Raw genomic sequence first — 21,319 nt, 5'->3', positions numbered from 1 at the left:
CGCCGGGTCACTGACTTCACTGTGTCCGCTCAGAGGCGGAGCAGGAGCGGATCCCTCTGACAGAGAGAGACGGAGGAGGAGGAGGACCGGAGGAAACTTCCAGAACCGACCGACATGTTGGATCCACAGCTGCTACTCGAAAATCGACTGAGAGGGCTGAGGACTTAACCCTTAGTTTGACTGACAGGCAAACGTGTGTCCGCTGTGCAGAGACTACACACAGTACACAGTACAGTACACAGTACAGTACACAGTACAGTACACAGTACAGTACACAGTACAGTACACAGTACAGTACACACACAGTACAATTAGCACTACATCAAATCAATACACACAGTCACTATGTTGTTTTTATAAATCTCAGTAGAGATGTTTCATATTTTCAGAATGTCTTTTTCTCAGTGATTAGAGTATCAAATAATGAATAACTTTAAAACCCTGATGGTTTAGTTTAGTTTGTTGATGCTTCATGATATAAAAACCTTCTCGGTCCCTGATGAATAAATTCTGCCTGTGAGACTGAACCATAGACTGTATATAAAGACTAACTAACTAGACTTATACTAACCCTATAAGGACTGAACCATAGACTGTATATAAAGACTAACTAACTAGACTTATACTAACCCTATAAGGACTGAACTCACTGACGATGATTCGATAATTGATTTGTTTCTCATACAGTTAGCGGGAGGGCGACCGGAAGTCAGATATTAAAGTTAGAAAAATACACAGATGGAAAACTTCAATCTTTATATTTCAGTTTAAGACGCAGTGACGTAGTGTAACTGTCATACAGATATGGTTTAATTGATTTATTGTGTTGTGATTTAACGTCTCTTCCTCCAAAGTGTTTCCTGTTTTAAAGTAAAGAACTCTGACGCTACACAAATGAAATCCGGTCCAAGTGAACGTTGACTCGGATCATCACCGGGTCTCCGCGAATTCAAGACGGAAACACGTGACTTCCACTTCCCTTGTTATTGACCGGGTCACGTGACGTTCTGCTTCGTCCGGACGTGACGTGTGTTGTGTTCGTTACCATGGAGACAGAGGACCTGTCTCCCGACAGTCGGACTCGTCACGTGCTTCAGGTGTTTCCTCACTTTTTACAGGTAAGTTAGAAAGAAAACAACTCGACTCTACTTCCGCCTGCGTCATTAAGTCGCGTGCGGTGAAATATTCGACCAATCAACACGTTGAAGTTTCTGAAAATACTCGATTACAAGCAACAGTCCTGCAAATACCGAAGTACTTCTACTCTATTACCTGTAACGGACCGTTAGTTACCTGAAGTCACACAACACACTGAAAACATGACGTCAGAGGTTATTGTTGTTGTTCTTTTTATCATTTATTATCAGTAGTAGAAGTAGTAGAAGTACTATTTGTTTTTCTTCCGTACTAGTTTGTTGTGAACTATTTCAAATATCTTTTTTTAGATTTTTAAATCCTGAACTTTCCTGCAGTTTGTCTTTAACGTGTATGTTTTAACCTGGTGACATCATCATGAGACTTTTCTTCCTATCGTCAGTCTGCGACACAAACTCTTTTATTTGGTGTTGAGCTGTTGAAGTGGATTCAATCCATTGAAATCCTGATATTTCTCCTGCAGAACTTCACAGTGAGATATTGAACATCATGCCGAGGAAGGTAAAGAGAGGAGGAGGAGGAGGTAAAGGAGGAAGGACGGAGGAGGAGAAGCTTGTGTATATGCAGCAGAGAGCTCAGGCTGAGGAGGAGACGGCCAAGAAGAAAGAGGAGATACTCGCTCTGTTCCTCAAGGTAACGGAACCTTCTTCACATTCTACTGATTCATGTCTTAGTTCGGCTGCGTGGTGTCGATCTGAAGACGTTGATCTGATGAAATCATCTGATCACAGCAGATGGTTCATGTAACAGAAGAAACGGAGCTGATTCATAAAATCTGTTCTTAAAATCTTAATGATCAATTTACCAGAATGTGAATATTGTGACCAGGTTGAAAAGTGAAACTGTTTTAAAAAGAAAATCCTTAAACTTTTCATTTACAACTCAGAAATCATTTTTTGTGTTATTTAATCTTTTTTAATTCATATTTTACACTTTAATTCTTTAAAACAAATTTAGCTTCACTCTAACTGAACTGTATTTTCAACTTGTTTGTGATGTTTACACAGTTTCGAATATTAAATGTTTTGATCAAACTGATCAGAAACATCAGTGAGAAAAGAACGACTGAAGCTACAGAAACCATCTTTGACAAACATTTAAAGTCTACTCTGATTTTTAGTTTGGTCCATGATCCATCTGTTAACATGGAGGAGGGTTTATGATCTATACTGCAGCCGGACACCAGGGGGCGATCAAGATGATTTGGCTTCACTTCTGCTCTAAGTGGTTCTGATGTTTGTTTCTGTTGAATCAGGACAAGTTGCAGAAGGAGGAAAAAAACACGTCAGTGAACCTGCTGAAGCTCCACGAAGGCTGGAGGTCGATTCTCCGTCAGACTCGAGCCGCCGAGCTTCGGAAAGACATCGACGTCCTCAGTCAGACATTTGAGAGGCAGCTGGACGCCGTGAATGATGTCATCAAGGTGAGACGCTGCTCTGAGGCTCAATCCGTCCAAAAGACTCTTTTCCTTGAGCTGAAAAATCACGTCGCAAAGTTGAGTTCATGAGGACAAACTCAAACTTTATTTATAACAGAGCCGAGGACACGTTCAACCTTCACAGGAAGGAGCTACAAAATAAAAGCCTCATGTTGAAATAATGTCACAAATGATGAAATGAAGAGCGGATGATATTCTGACAGAAGTATGTGGACACTGATCATTTTACACATTTGTTCAGAAGAGAAAATTCATTTTGTGTCAAGTTGTGATGAAGAATCTGATGTAAAGAATAAAATAAGAATAATAATATCATCTGCTCTGTTGGTGGCGCTGCTGAGGTCACGATTGAAATGTTGTGTTACTGTCCGTCACTGTGGTGGAGGACGCTCCAGTGACCATTTCCTCTCAGTCTGATTCTTCCTGTTTGTTTCCCAGAGGATGGAGCGAGACCTGCAGGAGGCGGAGCATCAGGCGGCTCAGGTGCAGCAGCTTCACCTGCAGCACGTCGAGCGACTGCGGGCGCAGCAGGAGAAACAGCTGATGGTTCTGCAGCAGCAGTGGGAGGACGGACTGCAGCACCTGAGCTGCACGTTCAGCTCTGAGAGGTCAGTGTGAGGATCCACAGCGCCCCCTGCAGGGAGGAGACATAATGAGGAACCATCAGAGGAAATGTATCTTTGTATGAATCCTGATTTTACACTTTGAGCTTTAGCTGCAAAGAGACACTTAACAGATGCAAAGACACAACATTTGGAATCAGGTTTGGATGTTGCTGGTCCCTTGTGACAAGTGGAAGTTCAGGGGATTCGCGGCGGCGCTGGTTCGATCCCTCTGCTGTGTTTTCAGGAGGCAGATGCAGATGGACTCTCGGCAGCAGCGAGCTGATCTGGAAGATGCAAAGTTCACTGTGGAGCAGCAACATGAAGCAGTGATGAGTGAAACCATCAGACTGTACAGCGACAGCATCGCAGCGTACGAGAGCGCTCACGAAGATCGGGTAGGTCACAGAACCGCTTGTCCTCCGGCTCTGTGAGGTTTGTCTCAGTCTCCTGTCTCTTTGTCTCTGTGGACAGAGGGCGGCTCTGCTCCTGGAGGGTTCGATGCTGCTGAAGGAGAAGACTCGACTGAAGCAGGAGACTCTGCAGCTCCACCGCAAAGAAGCAGAAGAAGTGGACGAGCTGCTCGTGAAGAACCAGCTGTTGATTGAGACGAGAGACAGAAGCACGAGGAGGCTCAGGAAGCTGCAGGTCCGAGTTCCTGAGCTTTGAACTGTTCCACAACGATGTTAAAGTTCCCAAAGTTTAGAGACACAGAAGAAACGTCATCATGCTTCAAATCTTCTTCCACCGTCACAATAAATTCTATTTCAACTAGAATCCGACTCAACAGCCTCCGTATCACATCGGTTCAGTTAATACGTCTGATCGTTTTAGAAGATTAACAAATAATCCTAACTATCATCTCGTCCCTCCGTCAAGTGTCAAGAAAATCTGTCCAGTAGGTTTTAATCCTGCTTCACAGATTTATTAAACACGTCAAACAGGATTCAGTTTCTTCGTCTCCCAGATCAGTTTGTAAACGAGCGATCAGAGGAAGAAGCTCAGGATCTGAACGTCTGACTCAGAGATAGTAACATGGAGGAGCTTTATTCAGAGGTCGTGAGCTGTCTCTTGCTTTTCCTCAGGACTCCATGTTTCAGCTGAGGATGAAGCTGAAGTCCAGTCAGACAGAGAAGGAGTTGGTGGAACGAGATCTGACGGCCGCCAGACACCAGGTGAACCAAAGGACGCACAAGCTTCGTGACCAGCTGACCCGGGGTCGTTCAGCGGCGAGGAAACATCTCGCTGACCTCAGCGTGCAGAGCAACGCCGCCACCAAGAAACTGCAGGAGGTCATCGCCAAGGTGAAATCTGTCACGTCTGTCTGCTGCCGCTCTGACTCCTGTTCTCCGTTCGCTCAGTTTTCACACTTCGTGTTTCAGGGGGACAGAGTTTTACGTGTCGCTGAAATGTGCTGGAAGCTGAAGAACGAGTTCGTGTCATCAGATGAAGATCGTCACGGATCTGAGGAGGACGCAGCTGAGGTGTGAGGCTGAACGATGGATGAATTCAAATCCAGATGTTTCTGAAGTAACTGTAGAAAAGAGTCAATAGATCATAAAAATAGAATATTGCACTTTACAGCGACAACGTGCTTGAACGTTGCACAGAAACCACCACGACCTCAGCGCTCGCTTCATGAATGAATTGTTCAGTGTGAGCTCTGGGCTTGTTAGGGGGCGTGTCAGAGGCTGCAGGCTGAGAGCGTGAGACATCGTGATGTCACGTGAGACATCGTGATGTCACGTGAGACATCGTGATGTCAGACTTTCAGTGTTTCCTCCCTTCATGAGAGTTTGAGCTTTTTAACTTTGCAGAACTTTTACTTTTACAATAACCTTGACAACAAACTAAAGGGAGGAAACATCTCGTCTCCGTTAACCAACTTTGTGTCTCCGGTAATTTTCTTAGCTCACTGACCTCTGTCGCCCTCTGCAGGACACGTGTGAGTTTGCAGACTTGTGGCGTTTGATGCGGCTCATCAACGCTGCTCTGCTGCACCGAGAGGTTCTGAAGAAACGCCGAGACGACCTGAGCCGGGAGAACCGGCAGCTGAGGCTCCTGCTGCGTCAGCACCTGGACGCCATGACAGTCAGCGACCACACCCTCGGGGAACGCCCCGCTCTGCTCACTGTGAACCCGGCCCCGACCACGATGGTCCCTTCAGATGCCGGCAGACGCCACAACGTCATCGAGGCCGCTCACGCCGTCAGACGGACGCTGTGAGCGTCATTCCAGATGTGAGATGGTTAAAAACAGCTGCTCAATAAAAACATATTAATGAATATTTGACTCAGGATCTTCTGACAGTTTCACGTCAGTGAACACAACTCACTCTATTTGCTGATGTTTATTAAATATTCTAGAAAAGACGAAAAGTCTCACGATCGAGTGTTCGTGTAAATTCTTCAACTGATCTTTTGGATCATCGTGTTTTCCTGCAGAATAAGGACCAGAGCAGCAGCCTCTGTACAGTTACACCATTTAATAGTTATTATAGACATTTTATATACATTTCAACAGTTGTATTCTATGTGGTACAATCTTTAAAATCTGTTGTTTCAGAGTTTGTAAATCAAAAAAAACAAAAACGTACAAAACTCATCAAAACTCGCAAACTGATCAGAACTTTTTTTATCCATTTTTTGGAAGACTAGAAAAAATACTTTTATTGTATTAATCATGCATTACACAAACAAAAGGTCTTTAGTTACACAGTAAGTTGTAGTCTGGGTGAAAATAAAACTGAAATAAAAAGAGTTGTGATCGATCAGAAGCCGCTCGTTACAAAAACCTTCCGTTGGAAAATCAAATGAAAACAAACGTGTGGATCAAAACAAACCAGAAACTAAAACTGACCAGACGCTCATAACTCACTTCCTGTTTGAGGAACCATGAGGAAAGGTGAAGAGAGAAAATCACAGTGATGGCGAGGAGCAGGAGGAAGAGGAGCAGGAGAAACAGGAGGAGCAGGAGGAAGAGCAGGAGGAGAAACAGGAGGAAGAGGAGGAGCAGGAGGAGAAATAGGAGGAAGAGGAGGAGGCAGAAGAAAAGGAACAAGAGGAGGAAGAGGAGCAGGAGGAAGAGGAGCAGGAGAACTGTTCCTGAAGGCGGCGCCCGCAGACGATGCACTGCAGTGTTTTAAACTGTGACGGTGGTGCGTTCAGGTTCTCTGTAAAACCAAACATTTCCTGTGAGGTCCTCGTCAGGATTAAATAAATATCTCCTCTGCTGTTGGTTGCTTAGTTACAGAAAATACTGGAGCAACAGTGATCGTAAAACTGGGGGAAGGTTGGACGCCAGTCGTTACTATAGCAACAGTGCTGCTTTAAAACACGGACGCATCAGGTGATCTGCTCGCATGTGGACAACTGAGTCTCTCACAGTTCTGTTGTTAACCAGCAGGAGGCAGCAGTGCTCCTCCAGGTTCAACCTCCTCTTGGGTTCGTCACATGTTGAAGATTCGTTTCAGTGACGATGAAACAACGTTCAGCTCGTTCATGAACAAAGCGTCAGTGAAACCTCAGAACAAACTGGATCTGTAGCTCAAATAAAACTGGATGTTTTCTTCCACTGGTCTGAAATTAAAAAAGGAACAAAAGCAAAACTGAGAAGTGCATGAAAACCACTTCTGTCTGTAGTGTCTCACCTGAACATGTGATCTGTCTCTACCGTCTCTACGCTCGACGCGAAGTCAACAAGTGTCATGTTTGTGAAAGGAAACGAGGCGGAGGTGGGCGGGGCTTCTGACTGGACGGGAGAGAGGAACTACAACCTCCTCTGTGCCGTTAACGAGACGCTGATAAAAAAAGGGATTATAAAAACTAGATTTATTTTACACAAACAAAAACGCTCAACCACTGAATCCTTCGCTCTCACATGGGTGGAGTTTAAACGCAGGGCTCTGATTGGCCCACGTGGGGCTGAGGTGGTAGAGTATCGACCGATCGTCCAATCGGCTCTCACCTCGTCAGAGACAAGCGGCAACAGACAATCTGACGTCTGACCCGACGTGGTCGTTTAGCTTCTGAACAAAATGGACAGATGATGTTTTTCACCAACTTCATCTCAATTTATATTCTTTAAAAACACTGTAAAAAGTCTGAAGGATAAAATCTAAGCTTTGGTTCAGATTTCACTGTTAAAAAAAGGTAAATAAAGAGAAACCACGACGGGTTAGAGTCAGATGATCTGTTCCGTGTTGAATCGGCTGGAGGTCGACGCTGTGAAGGAAGAATCGGCCTCAGATGTTCCTCCAGTCGCTCACCTCGGCTTTGTGATGGGAAACGAAAGCAGCTTCCGTCCGTCAGCGTTAATGTCCGACCTGTCTTCTTCCTGCTTGATGTCGATGTTGACTTTGTGAATCTCTTCACAGTGATGACGCCCCCCCGCCCCAGGCCGACACTCGAGGATGTTTCTGCTTCACTAGAAGTTTGACTCTGGAAACGACCGCGAGTTCCCTCAGCAGCAGGTGAGAGCGACACCAGCGTCTTCAGTTCATTTCACCGGGTCACGGATCCAGCCAAGGTTTGAAGACTGTGGGAAAGTCCACGTGGCCGAGGTGACGTCTTCAGAGGAGCGGCAGGTTCCACTGGTTCTTGTTTGATAAAGGACGTTAACGAGGAGTCCGGTGGATTCCGTAAACTGGCAACGACGCCTTTTAAACAACAAGACGAAAAAAACAGACGGAACCACAGACACAGAAACGAGATCTGAGGGATTTTTCCTTTAACTCTGACGTCGGCTCCCCTCCGGTCTGAGACGGGGGGGGGGGGGGGGAGGGCTTCATGTAGTGTCATCAGAGCTACGTTTGGGACCCAGCACACGGGGGCGGGGATGACATCACAGGACAGCTGCAGGTTTAAACTACGTTTCCACACGTTCCTGCTGCTGAACATCTCTCGGTCGGTCGCAGGGAGGCTCCACCTCTGAGTGTGTGTGTGTGTGTGTGTGTGTGTGTCCAGATGCTCGTCACCTCCAGATTTAATTTATATTCTGTGTTCAGAGACCTGAACAGACCTGAATCCTTTTTGTGTGTGAACAGACCAGCCTGTCTCTCTCTCTCTTTCTGTCTGTCTGAGTCTCTCGCCCCAGGTTCGTCTGTTTCCTCCCCTCCTCGTCTACACGTAGACCCTGGCGAGGGCGTCGGCTCCGGCGGAGGCGATGAAGGCCTTGGAGGGATGGAAGGCCACGTCGTAGATGGCCTCCTCGCTCTTCTTCCGGTGAGCTGTGATCTCCTGAACGCACGTTTTACTGTCGAGGTTCCACAGACGCAGGGAGCAGTCGTGACCTGAGGAGGAGACGTGTCATCCATTACATCACCGACCAGTCTGATTCAGGTAGGTGTGTGTGTGTGTATAAGAGTAAGTAAGTGTGTGTGTGTGTGTGTGTGTGAGAAACTTACTGCCAGACATCAGGTAGATCCCGTTAGGATCCACCGCCAGACTGGTCACTGCGTCCAGGTGAGCCACCATGGCGTGGATCACTTTACCTGCACAGACAGAGGAGGTCCGACAGGAAGATGAGACAGGTTCATACAGGGTTGATGTTAAATCACTGTCAGCCTAGTGTCCGAAAATATAGAACATAGAAAATAAAAAATCTAAAAATACAGCAGGTCTTGTTCTCGAAGGTGGTTCGGACCTGGTGTTGACATCTGTCCCGAATAATGTGCTGACACGTGGTCAGTTTAAAATCCTGACTCTCTCCGTCCACTTTGGTTTTCACATCTTACTTCCTGCTGTTTGCAAATAACCACGACTGAGTTAGAAAAATTAAACGTCATCGTCGCCCCAGACGAAGACGATATCCTCGTCCAATCACCCAAAACTACAACCGTCCACAATCACACAGGGCGGAGGTGAGCGGCTCAGCAGACTGACCTGACTTGTTGTCGTAGAATTTGATGTGTCGGTCTTCGTGAGCGGTGATGGTGGCCGGCAGCGTGGGATGACTCACCACCTTGTTGATATGATTCGAACCCGGGAGAGCTTTAAAAAACAGAAAAACAGAAAAGGATTAAAAGTGACACACTTCTGTAGAATCTGTGTGTGTGTGTGTGTGTGTGTGTGTGTGTGTGTGTGTGTGTGTGTGTGTGTGTGTGTGTGTGTGTTCTTACAGCTGTCCCCCTGACCCTTCAGCACCAGTGCTTGCTGGGAGGTCTCCAGGTCGTACACCACCACGTCTCCACTGTTAAAGGACGCCACCATGTGGGCGGGGTCACAGCCGTTAAAGTCCACTGACGTGGGGATCCCGTGTTCTGCAGACACACACACACACGTTAACAAAGGGAGGGTGTTTTCACTGAAGCAGTTATGTTGTGCTGTCTCCTCCAGGGGGCGCTCTGTCCTCTCTGTGCTCTCACCCTTGTTTGTGTTGAAAGTGCAGATGCAGGGATTCTTCTCTGTCGGATTCCACAGCTTCACTGTTCCGTCTGCCGAGCAGGACAGGAGGCGGTTCTTGATACCGCTATAAGCCAATCCCCACACAGCATCTGTGTGCCCCTCCCACGACCCAGCAAGAACGCTGGGATCTGATTGGACAGGAGGAGAAGGAGGAGGAAGAGGAGGAGAAGGAGGAGGAAGAGGAGGAAAGTATTTTCTGTTTATAAAACTGAAAAGATTTTACTTTTACTTTCTGTCCAAGTGTGTGTGTGTGTGTGTGTGTGTGTGTGTGTGTGTGTGTGTACCGTAGGTGTCGTAGGGGTCAACGTTTGAACTGGGGATGTTCCACCACTGGATGGTCGAGTCGATGCCTCCACTGAAACACTGTTCACCACTGGAGGTCATTGCCAACGACAACACTGGACCACTGGAGAGAGAGGAGACATCCTCACAACCATGTCTTCGTTTTAAAACTAAACCGTCCTCTGTCCAAGCAAACGTCTCTGTATCAGTGACAATCTCTGCCCACACGTCACATGACCGTTCACCTACAGTGGTCATGTGATGTAAACAGGAAGTAGATGGTCTGCAGTTGGTTGCTTAGCAACAGAAACTCCTCTGAAGGAGGAGCAGAGATTTCTTTTCTCTGAGCGACGACGAGGTGGAACTGTCACTGACAGGAAGTGTTAGCGACGCTTTGTGTTCACCGAGTCATGTGACTGATGAGAACCAATCAGAAGAGAACGTGGGCGTCATCTTTTCTGACGTCTCAGTTTGTGTTCAGACTAAAACACAAAACCACAGTTTTCAAAATAAAACGAGAGCAGCAGCGCTGAGTCTGGTTCAGAGGCGTTCGGTCGGCAGACATCAAGCATCAGCTGTGTGTGAGTGCAGATACGTACACATGGGCTCTGAATGTGTAGACGGGCTCCACGTCAAAAGAGGCACTTCTAGAAAAGAGCGGAAACGAGGTATTATTCAACACATCATCAACATCAGCACTCGTCTCTGCTGAGCTCCGTTATGATGCAGTGAGTCCTGAGGGGGTTCTTCTCCAGGATCATGTGTACGACAGTCAGGGTCGCTAATGGAAACTAAGCTGAATGCGTCAGACAGAAAAATGAGATGCAAATAGAGACTCTCAGGTCTGAGAGAGGATTTTCTGTGAAGTTGACAGAATCTGTGTGAAGCAGCTGCAGGATGTGGAGGAAATGAATGAGAAGCTCAATGAAGCTAAATACAAACAGTGTCTCCAGAGGACGTGTTGAGTTTGAGGTTAATGAATGTTTGTGGCTCCTCTACGACACAAGTTTAACCCTCACTGTCACTTATGTCCTGGTTTGTTTTCAGAGGTGCAGCTCATGTACTTTTTGGCGGGGACGGTCTTGGTGAGGTTCCACAGTTTGAGGGTGTGGTCCTCGGACACGGTGACCAGGCAGGGCTCCACAGGGTGGAAGGCCAGCGCTCGAACGCCATCAAAGTGGCTCCGCAGCGTGTACTTGGGGTTCCACGTCTTCCTGAACGAAGAGTCCTTATTGGTTGGCAGCTGAAGTAAACACACGGAAGATTCATTAGATTCATGACAAAATGTCTTTTAAATACTGCGCAGTCGTGGATTTGTCCGTGTCCTCACGTCGTAGCTGTAGTCTGTTTCGTCGTTTGTGACGGTGAGGTCAGCGAGGTCACCCAGACCCAGCACGCTCTCCAACACGTCGTCCGACCCCCCCAACAGGAAGGACTTGCCCCCACCAGTAGGAAACGGCAGAGGCTCCGCTACAGAGAGAAGCAGAGACAGAAAGTTTAATAAACCATGTATTTCACAGTTCTCCACTAGAGGGAGCAGGTCTGACCAGTGGCTGAAACAGATCGAGATCCAAGGAGGAGACGCCTGAAGCCTAACCAGGAGAAGACTACAACTCCCATGATGCCACACTGCTGCACCACAACAACAAACTCATAATGAAGCCAGTAAACTCCCATCAGCCCAAGCGCCTCCATGTTTCTCATTGTTTTCCTGGAGGACCCCTGGTGGCAGAACATCACATGCTCGGTGTGTTTCACAGTGGTGATGGTGTCACTTCAAAGTGGGTCAGATTTGTGAACATGAGGTGAGTGTGTGTTTTATCCGTCTCACTCACACCACTCTGTTCCATCTCCAGAGCTCCGAGCCTCGCCTGCTCCCTCTCCGTCCTCTGCTGTCACCAGGAAGTCAAACTCCTTCAGCGCCTCCTCTGTGTCTGCGTCATCCTCCGACGCCAGGCCCTCGTTCCCGACCTGGAGGAGCAGAGCGAGACAATCAGAGAAGAGAAAAGAACTTTGAAGGGGACAAGGAAGTACACATGAAGGAAAGAAGGAGTAGAGGAGAGAGAGGGACGGCTGGCAAGGAGACAGACAGAAGACAGGAAGGAAGAAAACTAAGGAATCAAAAGGAGACAAGGTGCATTGAACTGAGTTAGGTGGTGTCTGTGTGTGTGTCTGTCTGTCTGTCTGTCTGTGTGTCTGTCTGTCTGTCTGTCTGTCTGTGTGTGTGTGTGTGTGTGTGTGTGTGTGTGTGTCTGTGTGTGCACGTGCCTTGGTCTTGTGTTTCTTGGCTCGATGGTGTTTGCCTGGACTGATGTCGTCCATCAGGTCTCCCTCCTCATCTTCATCCTCATCGCTGTCCTCTGTGTTCTCCAGGAAGTTAAACGTCTCCAGAACGTCACTTGGACTCCTGGACACAAAAAACAGTCTGTGTGACCCCACTCGCTGTGTGTGTGTGTGTGTGTGTGTGTGTGTGTGTGTGTACCTCTTGCTGTCCCTGCGGCGCTCCGTCCCGTTGATCAGGTGCTGCAGGTTCTTGTTCTCCACAGATCCGTTCTGCTCGGAGCCCGACAGGCCGAGCAGAGAGCGAACCCTCTGTGTACGAACGTCCAGGATGGTGTCTGTGTATCCGACTTCCTGCAGGTACCTGAACACACACAGTCACAAAACAAGACTTTTAAAGAAGTCAAATCATTAAACAGCTTCCGTCCAGACTGACGCCAGCTCCCTGACACAACCTCTCACGTGACGAGCAGGTTTCCCCAAAACAACAAACCAGACTCACATCAGACCTCATTACGTTTGTGTATTTCACCAGAATCATCATGTGAAATGTTTGAGACACGTGAGACGACGTCGACTCCTGACGTTGCTGCTGGGATACTTGTGTTTAAAAAGGGGGAAGGAAACGCTGTGTGGCTCCGCAGGATCTGACCGGAGCCTTTTCCCTGAAAACATTTCGACTCTGAAGAAGTTGTCGGGGGTTGAAATGTATCAGACACTAATTGTATTGTTTATAATGCAAACAGCACTTTCCCTCTTACTCTCAGTTTCTATGAAATGCATTGAGGTTCAGTTGTTTCACTTTGCTTGAGCTACAAGCGGCTGAAATGGAGAAACATTTATTCATTCCTGTGTTCTTCCCTTTAGCATCGTAGGGACTGCTAGCATAGCACGATAGCATAAGAAGTAGCTATTTTGTGTGTCCTGAGTGGGAGACTGGTTGGTTGCCGTCATGACGGTCATGCCGGCACCGTGTGGCTCGGTGTTCTGGCTGTAAGGCTGCTTGTTCTGCGGTTTAGCTGCAGACCTGCCCTCAACCTCCAGGTTGATGAAATGTTTGCAGGATTACTGAGGCAGGTGGAAGAACAACAATAAGATTCCAGGAGTCTTAAGACCTTGAAAAGTTCCAGGGAGGAAGAGGCACTTTCATCGTCAGTAACATGTTGATTGTGTTGTTGGAGAAATGAACCGTATTAAAAACCTGAGGAGATAATCTGCTGTGTGTTCTTACTGTCTGAGGAGCTGTCGGCCTTGTTTCCAGGTGAGCTGACTGTTGGCAGGAACAGCAGAGACCTCCGAGTCTTTGGTGTCTGAAGGACAAAACCCACAGGACAGACGATGAAGCAGGACACAAACACAGATGGACAGATGGACAGACAGACCACTTACCTGATTCAAAGCTGGGCATCTTCATGTCCCCTTGGTTTAACTCTGTCCCATATTTTAACTTGTGATATTTTGCTCTGAGGAGGAAACAAAGCAGATGAACAGCGAAGACGTTAAAGAATAATCAGCAGCATGATTTTAAATCCTGTGAAATAAAAGAGTCATGAGATGCAACACATTCATAGTCAGTGGTGGAAGTCTTTTCTTACCTTTCTTGCTTTAGGGCATATTCTAACATTTTTATTCTTCTAACCAGGTCGTTCTTCAGGTTCTCCTGACCTTTCCTCTCCCCCTGTAGGAACGCTATCCTCGCCTGCACAGACAGACACAGAGCAGCTGATTCATTCATGTTGTCATCAGACATTTCAACGTGTACTTCTCCGAACATGTTCATCATTGCCCACATGAGTTGAGTTTGGAGGTTTCTGAGCAGAGAGCAGAGACGGAGAAGAATCAGGGTTCACCGTCCGACTCTTGAAGCTCAGCAGGTGTTATCAACATTGTGAAACTTTATTCACCAGCAGTTTGATCAAAGTGAGTCTGATGAGTGTGAACGTGGAGAACGTTTCCTCCTTCGCTCCCTGAGCGTCGGTTCTCTCACTCTGCGGAGTGGGTTCATCTCCTGAGAGAACAAGTGACTGAGAGTCACAGCTTCAACTGTCACTGAACTGAGATCAGTTATTAACAACCAGAGTTTATCTCCAATGTTCAGCAGCAAACTTTAAAACATGAAGAACTCGGAACAGAGTTTGGTGGCTTTGTTTCAGCAGAGGATCATGGGTAATATCCAGCGTTCGGAGCTCAACACATTGATTCACTTTGTTTTTACATGAAAACACTTCATCTCTGAGACCAACAGTTAGTCACCACGTGTGTCTGCAGGGGGCGCTGCTGCTCAGCACGTTACATATTGATGCCTTGAATTCAGAACATGAACGTTCAAGTTTGTTAATGACAATTTGTTGTCAACAATAATAATCTGTCCACGTCCGTCTCTCTGTCTGTGAGCAGCTGCTCCTGAAACTCAACACTGATGAGGCTGAGAGCTATTTATAACACACACACACACACACACACAAACTGGGGAGCAGGGGCTGTGACTTCCTCTTGTGGACGTCACCATGACGACGGGGAAACCAGATGTCCTCCCCCAGCCGAGAGAGAGAGAGAGAGAGAGAGAGAGAGAGAGAGAGAGAGAGAGTGAGAGTGAGAGAGAGAGAGAGAGAACTGGGACTTCTGGGAGGAGGATTACATAAGACACCACACTAATTCAGACGTGCTCTGATTGGCCGGCTCTGTGACGGACAGCCACAGCTCCAAACCGACTCCTGACAGGCCTCTGACATACCAGAGTGTGTGTGTGTGTGTGTGTGTGTGTGTGTGTGTGTGTGTGTGTGAGATCATCCTGCAGCCACAGTAAACGATCAAACATCCAGAGTCGCCGTGCATCACTGTCGGCAGCATCATGACTTCATCGTGAGTCACTGACAGTTACAGGGATTCGACCACGACACAAACACGTTGTCATTTCTCCGCAGCCAGAGCACATGAAAATAGAATGAAGAGGTCAGAGGGCATTTCTCAATTCATACATGCACCTACATTTCTGTGTGGATCAATAAAGTGTCTGTCTTCTTAAACGAGCCTTTTACAGGAACATCTATATTCAGAAAATGACGAATGTGCTTCATGACATTGTTCAGGAGTCTCAGCTTCGTCTGAACTGAAGCTCATATTTGACCCTAAAGCCGAAACATTAAAATCAGGTTTTGTAAATTCTTCAAATCTCTTGTTATGGACGGATTGTTGTGAGTTGTGGAATGTGAGCAGTGTTTCCTCCAGGATAAAAGAATAACTCTTAAAACGTCTCGTGTTGTGTGGAGCACTTGAGCTGCGTGTGTAAAATGTTCGACGTGTTTAAACACGCGTCTCGTTAACTCTGCAGCGAACACAAAGTAAACGTGGTGGTTCCACCTTCATTCTGACATTGTGCCGTTTCTTTTCATGACTGGAATATGAATCTGTGATTCACTGTGTACTTGTTTTACCCACTTCATGGTTTATTTGCTGTCACACAGTTGAACTCTCCAGTGTTCCTGTGTCACCTGACGGATGTTTGGTTAATGTTTGTCCCGTCGCTGCACTTTGAGCCAGAACTCATCCCTGATGAAACGCTTCTGCTTCAGATGTTGTACTGAGACATTTATTCTAGATCACAGACACAAAAACAACAAACGTATTCCACACAGAGGATTTTGTTTTCTTCTCTACAGAAATTCAGACCACACATCGTAAATAAAGATGGACGACACCTCGGTGCCACGGCTCCACTCCACGATCACTACAAGATGGCCGCGTTCGTAGCGGAGATATTTGGCTTAATTTCTGGAGGAAGTGGAAACACGACGTTCATCTTTATTTACAGTTTATGATCAAATTTCTTCTTTCTATTGCTGAAGTTTTGATTTGATGTCTGAGGCAGAAACATGTTTTCAAATCTGAGTGTCTACATTTGGACTTTTCTAGTCTGTGCACCACCCCTCTCCCTCTGTGCACCACCCCTCTCCCTCTGTGCACCACCCCTCTCCCTCTGTGCACCTGGTGAGCATGAATCAAACGCTCCTTAGGGAGCTGGAGTGAGGTCAGAGCAGCAGGGTGATGGTGATGATGTAGGAGTGTGTGTGTGGTGAGCTCACTGGCCCCGATTTACCGGGCTGACAGATCGAGACGGGTTCAACAGGGGTGGGGGGGGGTTATTAGGGCAATTCCTCTGAACAACTGCAACACACACACACACACACACACACACACACACACACACACACACACACACACACACACACACACACACACACACACACACACACACACACACACACACACACACACACACACACACACACACACACACACACACACACACCATGTGACTGCGTGTGTGTGTGTGTACACTAGTTATTCTAGGCTGGTCTACTTTTGGCGTCCAGCTGTGGTCGGGCTGTCAGAGCAGGGCCCACTGGGCCAAGGAGCCTAAATTCAGCCTCTGGTCCCACAACCCTCTTTATCAAAACATGGCCGCCCCCCCTCACTGAATCGTGTGGACCTGTCAGCACTCTCCAGGTAAACAGGCTGACCTTTGACCCTCTGGCTCCGACTCAGACTGACGGAAATGTGTGTTTGCTGTTTGATTCACGTTTACGGTGAGCGACAGCGGCCGACAGTGAGCAGCAGCTCAACATGGTGACGACAGCCTGCGCTCTGTTGACTTCGCCGCCGTCCTCGCGGCGCCTGTGGATTTAAACAATGAGCGGGACAGAGTCCCTCATCACTGTTGCTATGGTTACACCTGGCGTCCACCATACTGTGGAGTCCTCAGCCTCTGGATCAGAGAAAAACTGTGTGAACTGATCTCGTTTGAGTTTGAAAACTTTGGGTTGTGTTTTAGTCTGAACACAAACTGAGACTTTAGTAGTCGGTGACGCCCACATTCTCTTCTGATTGGTTCTCATCAGTCACATGACTCGACTACCAGCGGTGAACACAAAGCGTCGCTAACACTTCCTGTCAGGAACAGTTCCACCTCGTCGTCGCTCGGAGAAAAGAAATCTCTGCTCCTCCTTCAGAGGAGTTTCTGTTGCTAAGCAACCAACTGCATTAAGCTTTACGACCAATAAGACTCAAGAGAAGATTTAAAGCTTCTTCAGATCAGCAGCTGGTGTGTTTGCTGCAGCCGTCGCCCCCGGTTGTGACGTGATGTCACATCTCAGCTGAACCACAGAGCTGCCACCAACACCTGAGTTCACCTGAGGACACAACGAGACCAACGTCTGACTCACAACCGTCTGGATCCAGTTCACACCTGCTGCCCTCGGCTCTAACCGCAGCTGTGAACGTACCCAAGATGCATTAAGGACTCGTGATCTATCGCACGAGCGTGTCCTGGGCCACACTGACGACCAGCTGACGACCTCTGACCTCTGAGTGTTGTGTCACTGCTTCACATACAATGACACAACATCAACACCAACTAAACACAAACACACTGACGGACCTGATAGAAACGAAATGACGGCTTTATTTTCATGCAGCGCAGGAAGTGAGTTCTGATCACATGACCACAGGAGACATAACGTCAGGTGTGAACTGAACCTCGAGCGAGGCGAGCGTTGACACCAGGTCTGAACGGGGCCGTGTGGACAACTCACATAACTGACAGATACTTCAACTGAAGGGCTGGTCAGAGATCAGGGGCCAGGACGTGGAGACTTCAACAGGAAGTTACGATTCCTGTCGTCCCCTCACTTCCTCCAGCTTCCTCCAATGGCTGTGGATTGGCAGCAAAATGTTAACAAACACACGCCCCTGAAACTCATCCTCCGCTACTTCCTGCAGAGAGTTGAAAGGACAAATCAGAGGACATCGAACCCAACAATCTTTACCACAACAATCAGTGTTGTGTGTACGGAGAAGTAACGCAGGGCGTTGGTGGAGGGTTCGAGTCCCTGATAAAAATCATAAAATCATAATAGAAACTGCCGGCAGGGCTGAGTCAGTCGACTCTGCCCAGTTTACACAGCAAACATGAACCAAACCTGCAGAGACTGGAGCTCCGAACAGACAGGGAGCATCCAAACACACTTCACAGTTACACGTCACAACAACTGAACATTCACCACCTCCCAGTGAAGTGATTCCGTGTCAACAAAGAATCTCCTGTGATTTTACCTGTGGCTGTTTTCACAATTTGTTTTTAGTCCAAACAGAAACTGAAGGGAGGAACCCTCAGCCAGTATTTGTGCAGATTTCATAAATCAGACCAACAACAGATTAAAAAGTGTCTGTGTGGTTTAACGCAGGATTTTCCAACAACACTGAGTCATCATGGCGGGTGTTTGTGATTTACTGCTGAGTGACTGTGATGTTTAAAGGAGTTGTGCTGGACTCGTGTCCACAAGAAGCGGTTCTGATTTTTTAAAATCATTTGCTCACATTACAAACGTTGGACTGAAAAAATCCATTAAAGAAGCAAACATCAATGTGATGGATCAGCAATATATTGACTTCTGTGTTTCTCAGGACGTCTGACTCGGCAGCGGAGACGCATCAGGAAGACAACAACGATGTGAAGCTATCGCAGGGACGGTCCGTCTCCTTAACGTCACGGACACACAGCCACTGACCAGGTTGATGAGCTGAAGAACAGGAGCTCTGTGACGGGTTTAATGTTTGACAATACTACGAGAAAAACAGAAAATCTGAGGAACTGATGTCAATGTACAACTTCTGGTGTTTCACAAGCCAATAAGTCAAATATTCTCTGGTCTTAAATTGTCAAATGAGAGAATTTGATGATCTTCTCCGGGTCTGAGTCTCTCGGACGAAGCAACCAAACTAAAGACGGAACACTGGACTCAAGAGACTGAATGTTTTTCCATTCAGCCGAGTGAACGTTGGTTCAAACCTTCTTCCACACGTTGACTTTAAAGCAGCGAACGTTCACAGGAATGTCGACACATTCGCTCGTATGTTCCTTTCTTATCAGGAGCTCTGACGGAGTCATGCTGAAGGCATCCAGCGTCCCAGCTCGACAAGTCAGAGCGCACACACACACACACACACACACACACACAGCTGCAGGGGCGTTATAACAAAGTTATAAATGTTTGACTTCATCACTGAAGTCAGTCTGTCCTGAGGTTTAACTCGTGTTGAAGCAGAATCCAGGTTCTGAACCTTGTTCTGTCGACTGGAACCAGACGTATTCATCGATCACTGAAGTAATGAGTCAGGGCAGGATCTTTAATGTGATATTGGTAATTTGGTAAAAGGACCTGAAAACTTTCTCCACCACATTATTTATGCTTCCTGTTATTGAGATGGAATGTTTTCTTCAAGGTTTCCTTCAAACATTAAGACTTGTGAAAGCAACATCTCACCATTGATGACGGTGGAATTAAGTGAATATGAATAACTTTAAATAACATGTGGTTTCTTTATGCTCATCACCAGACTCATGTTGAACCACATATTAATATTAATAATATTAATAATACTGAGAACTAACAGCTGGACATGAGACTCTGTCTCTGCACTGGAGCCCATGTTCCTGTCAATGTACTTTTACTTGTCTCTTGTTGGTATTGCAGTATTCTAAAGTATCAAACTACCATTCCTCCCTGAGTTAGAGTGGAGGGGCTGTTCTTCCAGCTGACTGGAGCTCAGCTCCTCCACTGCTGCTCCGGAGCCCCGATGTTCGAGGAGGAAACACGGAGACACGGAGCTAAAGCTAGCGGCTAGCTCCAGTGGAGCTAACGGTAACCCGCTAGCTTTAGCTCGCTCAGCGGTTCAGACTGAGTGTGAACGTCCGCAGAGAAATGAACCAGGTGACAGTTCGCACCGTCGGTCCGAGTCCCGGTGACCCGCTGACCGAGCACCGGCCCGGGCTGTTGTTGTGAACTCGCTCGGCGTTAGCGCTAAGCTAGCGGAGTGTGCTAACCTGGAGCTCGGCCCTCTCCACCTCCCAGTGCGCTCTCTCCATCTCGAACCGGGCCCACTCGTGCTGGATGTAGTGCAGGATGCCGGGGATGGTGTACTGCTGCTGGGGCCGGGGCAGCTCGTCTGGCTGGTGCGGCACCATGACTCCTCCGCCTCCGATCGACGGGTTGGCGCTGCCGGTGCCTCCCGGCTGCAGCTGCTGCTGCGGCGGTGGAGGCTGCCTCAGAGCGCCCGCTCCGACCCCTCCTCCTCCGCCGGGGTGCTCATCCATGTTTTCCTCCCTCTCTCTCGGGGAGAATGAGAAGGAAAGTCCCGGGCAGCAGAGGTCCAAGGACGGATTCCGCTTCCAGCTGAAGCCCGCGAGTCCGCTCCGGTTCTGAGGCTCCGCCGCGGTTTGTGAGGGAAGCTGCCCCCGGAGGGCTGCGGGGAGAGCGGCTGCTTCTGGACGAGGTGTCGGTGAGTGAGTGAGAGAGCGAGTGTCTACCCGGCCGCCATTACTGCTCTCTCTCTCTCCCTCCCTCTCTCTCCCTGTCTCTCTCTCTCTCCCCCCCCCTCTCTCTCTCTCTCTCTCCCACTCTCTCTCTCTCCCCCCTCTCTCTCTCTCTCTCTCTCTCCCTCCCTCCCTCCCTCTCTCTCTCTCTCTCTCTCCCTCTCTCTCTCTCTCTCTCTCTCTCTCCCTCTCTCTCTCTCTCTCTCTCCCTCCCTCCCTCCCAAGGCCGCGGTGCATGACGGGACATCCTCCAGGTTTCTCCCCGTCATTCACCGACATGATGTAACATTCACGAACCGAGAAACCGTAGGAAATCGCAGCTCTGATCCCGAACCCACTGAGTGGCTGTAGAATCAGCTTTATTGTGAACGAGAATCTACGGAGGCCGAGAGAGCTCAACACAGTGACAGAAACTACAAGCTGAAACAAGCTGAGCACAGATTACACTCAATATTGGCAGAAATGGAATATAACGTTTATAATGATGTTTCCATTATTGATCAAGAACTTGAAACTCAGTCATTTTGTAGAGAATGAGATCAGCAGCAGGGTCTTTATCCACCGGCTCCTGGAGGAGGTTCTTCACCGAATCTCACAATGAACCTTTCACATCTAGAATCTAAACCGACACCAGGAATCATTTTAAATTGTCTGGTAGAATGTAAACTCTCCTAATGACCTTCAAACCACTCTGTGATATCTATGTTCCGGAAGTTATCTCTATATTAGCCATTTACTGTGATTAATGTTCAAATGGTTTCAGTCACTGTACAGAGGTTTGTTATGT

The 21,319-nt window shown here is 47.7% G+C and overlaps 2 protein-coding genes across 2 annotated transcripts; one reads left to right on the top strand and one right to left on the bottom strand.

Annotated features, from left to right (window-relative positions):
- Positions 1–66: 66 nt before the first annotated feature.
- On the top strand, positions 67–5,480 carry LOC109647651 (dynein regulatory complex subunit 2-like). The gene is made up of 10 exons (XM_069536198.1): positions 67–193; positions 855–1,118; positions 1,619–1,788; positions 2,411–2,578; positions 3,032–3,201; positions 3,443–3,593; positions 3,670–3,843; positions 4,281–4,499; positions 4,578–4,679; positions 5,134–5,480. Exons 3-10 carry the CDS (start codon positions 1,645–1,647, stop codon positions 5,419–5,421), a joined length of 1,416 nt encoding a protein of 471 aa, XP_069392299.1. The 5' UTR covers positions 67–193; positions 855–1,118; positions 1,619–1,644; the 3' UTR covers positions 5,422–5,480.
- Positions 5,481–5,665: 185 nt separating this feature from the next.
- strn3 (striatin, calmodulin binding protein 3) lies at positions 5,666–20,589 on the bottom strand. Its single transcript, XM_069536196.1, has 16 exons — positions 20,044–20,589; positions 13,757–13,860; positions 13,551–13,624; positions 13,393–13,471; positions 12,364–12,525; positions 12,150–12,288; positions 11,717–11,852; positions 11,212–11,351; positions 10,946–11,124; positions 10,481–10,528; positions 9,884–10,005; positions 9,560–9,727; positions 9,314–9,454; positions 9,078–9,185; positions 8,600–8,686; positions 5,666–8,485 (listed from the first exon to the last, which is right to left on the bottom strand). The coding sequence occupies exons 1-16, from the start codon at positions 20,311–20,313 to the stop codon at positions 8,316–8,318; spliced, it is 2,127 nt and encodes a 708-aa protein (XP_069392297.1). The 5' UTR covers positions 20,314–20,589; the 3' UTR covers positions 5,666–8,315.
- Positions 20,590–21,319: the final 730 nt, after the last annotated feature.

The sequence above is a fragment of the Paralichthys olivaceus genome, chromosome 12, assembly GCF_024713975.1.
Source record: "Paralichthys olivaceus isolate ysfri-2021 chromosome 12, ASM2471397v2, whole genome shotgun sequence".
Classification (NCBI taxonomy): Eukaryota; Metazoa; Chordata; class Actinopteri; order Pleuronectiformes; family Paralichthyidae; genus Paralichthys; species Paralichthys olivaceus.
The sequence above is the reverse complement of the archived record's forward strand: the minus strand, read 5'-3'. Positions and strand labels throughout refer to the sequence as shown.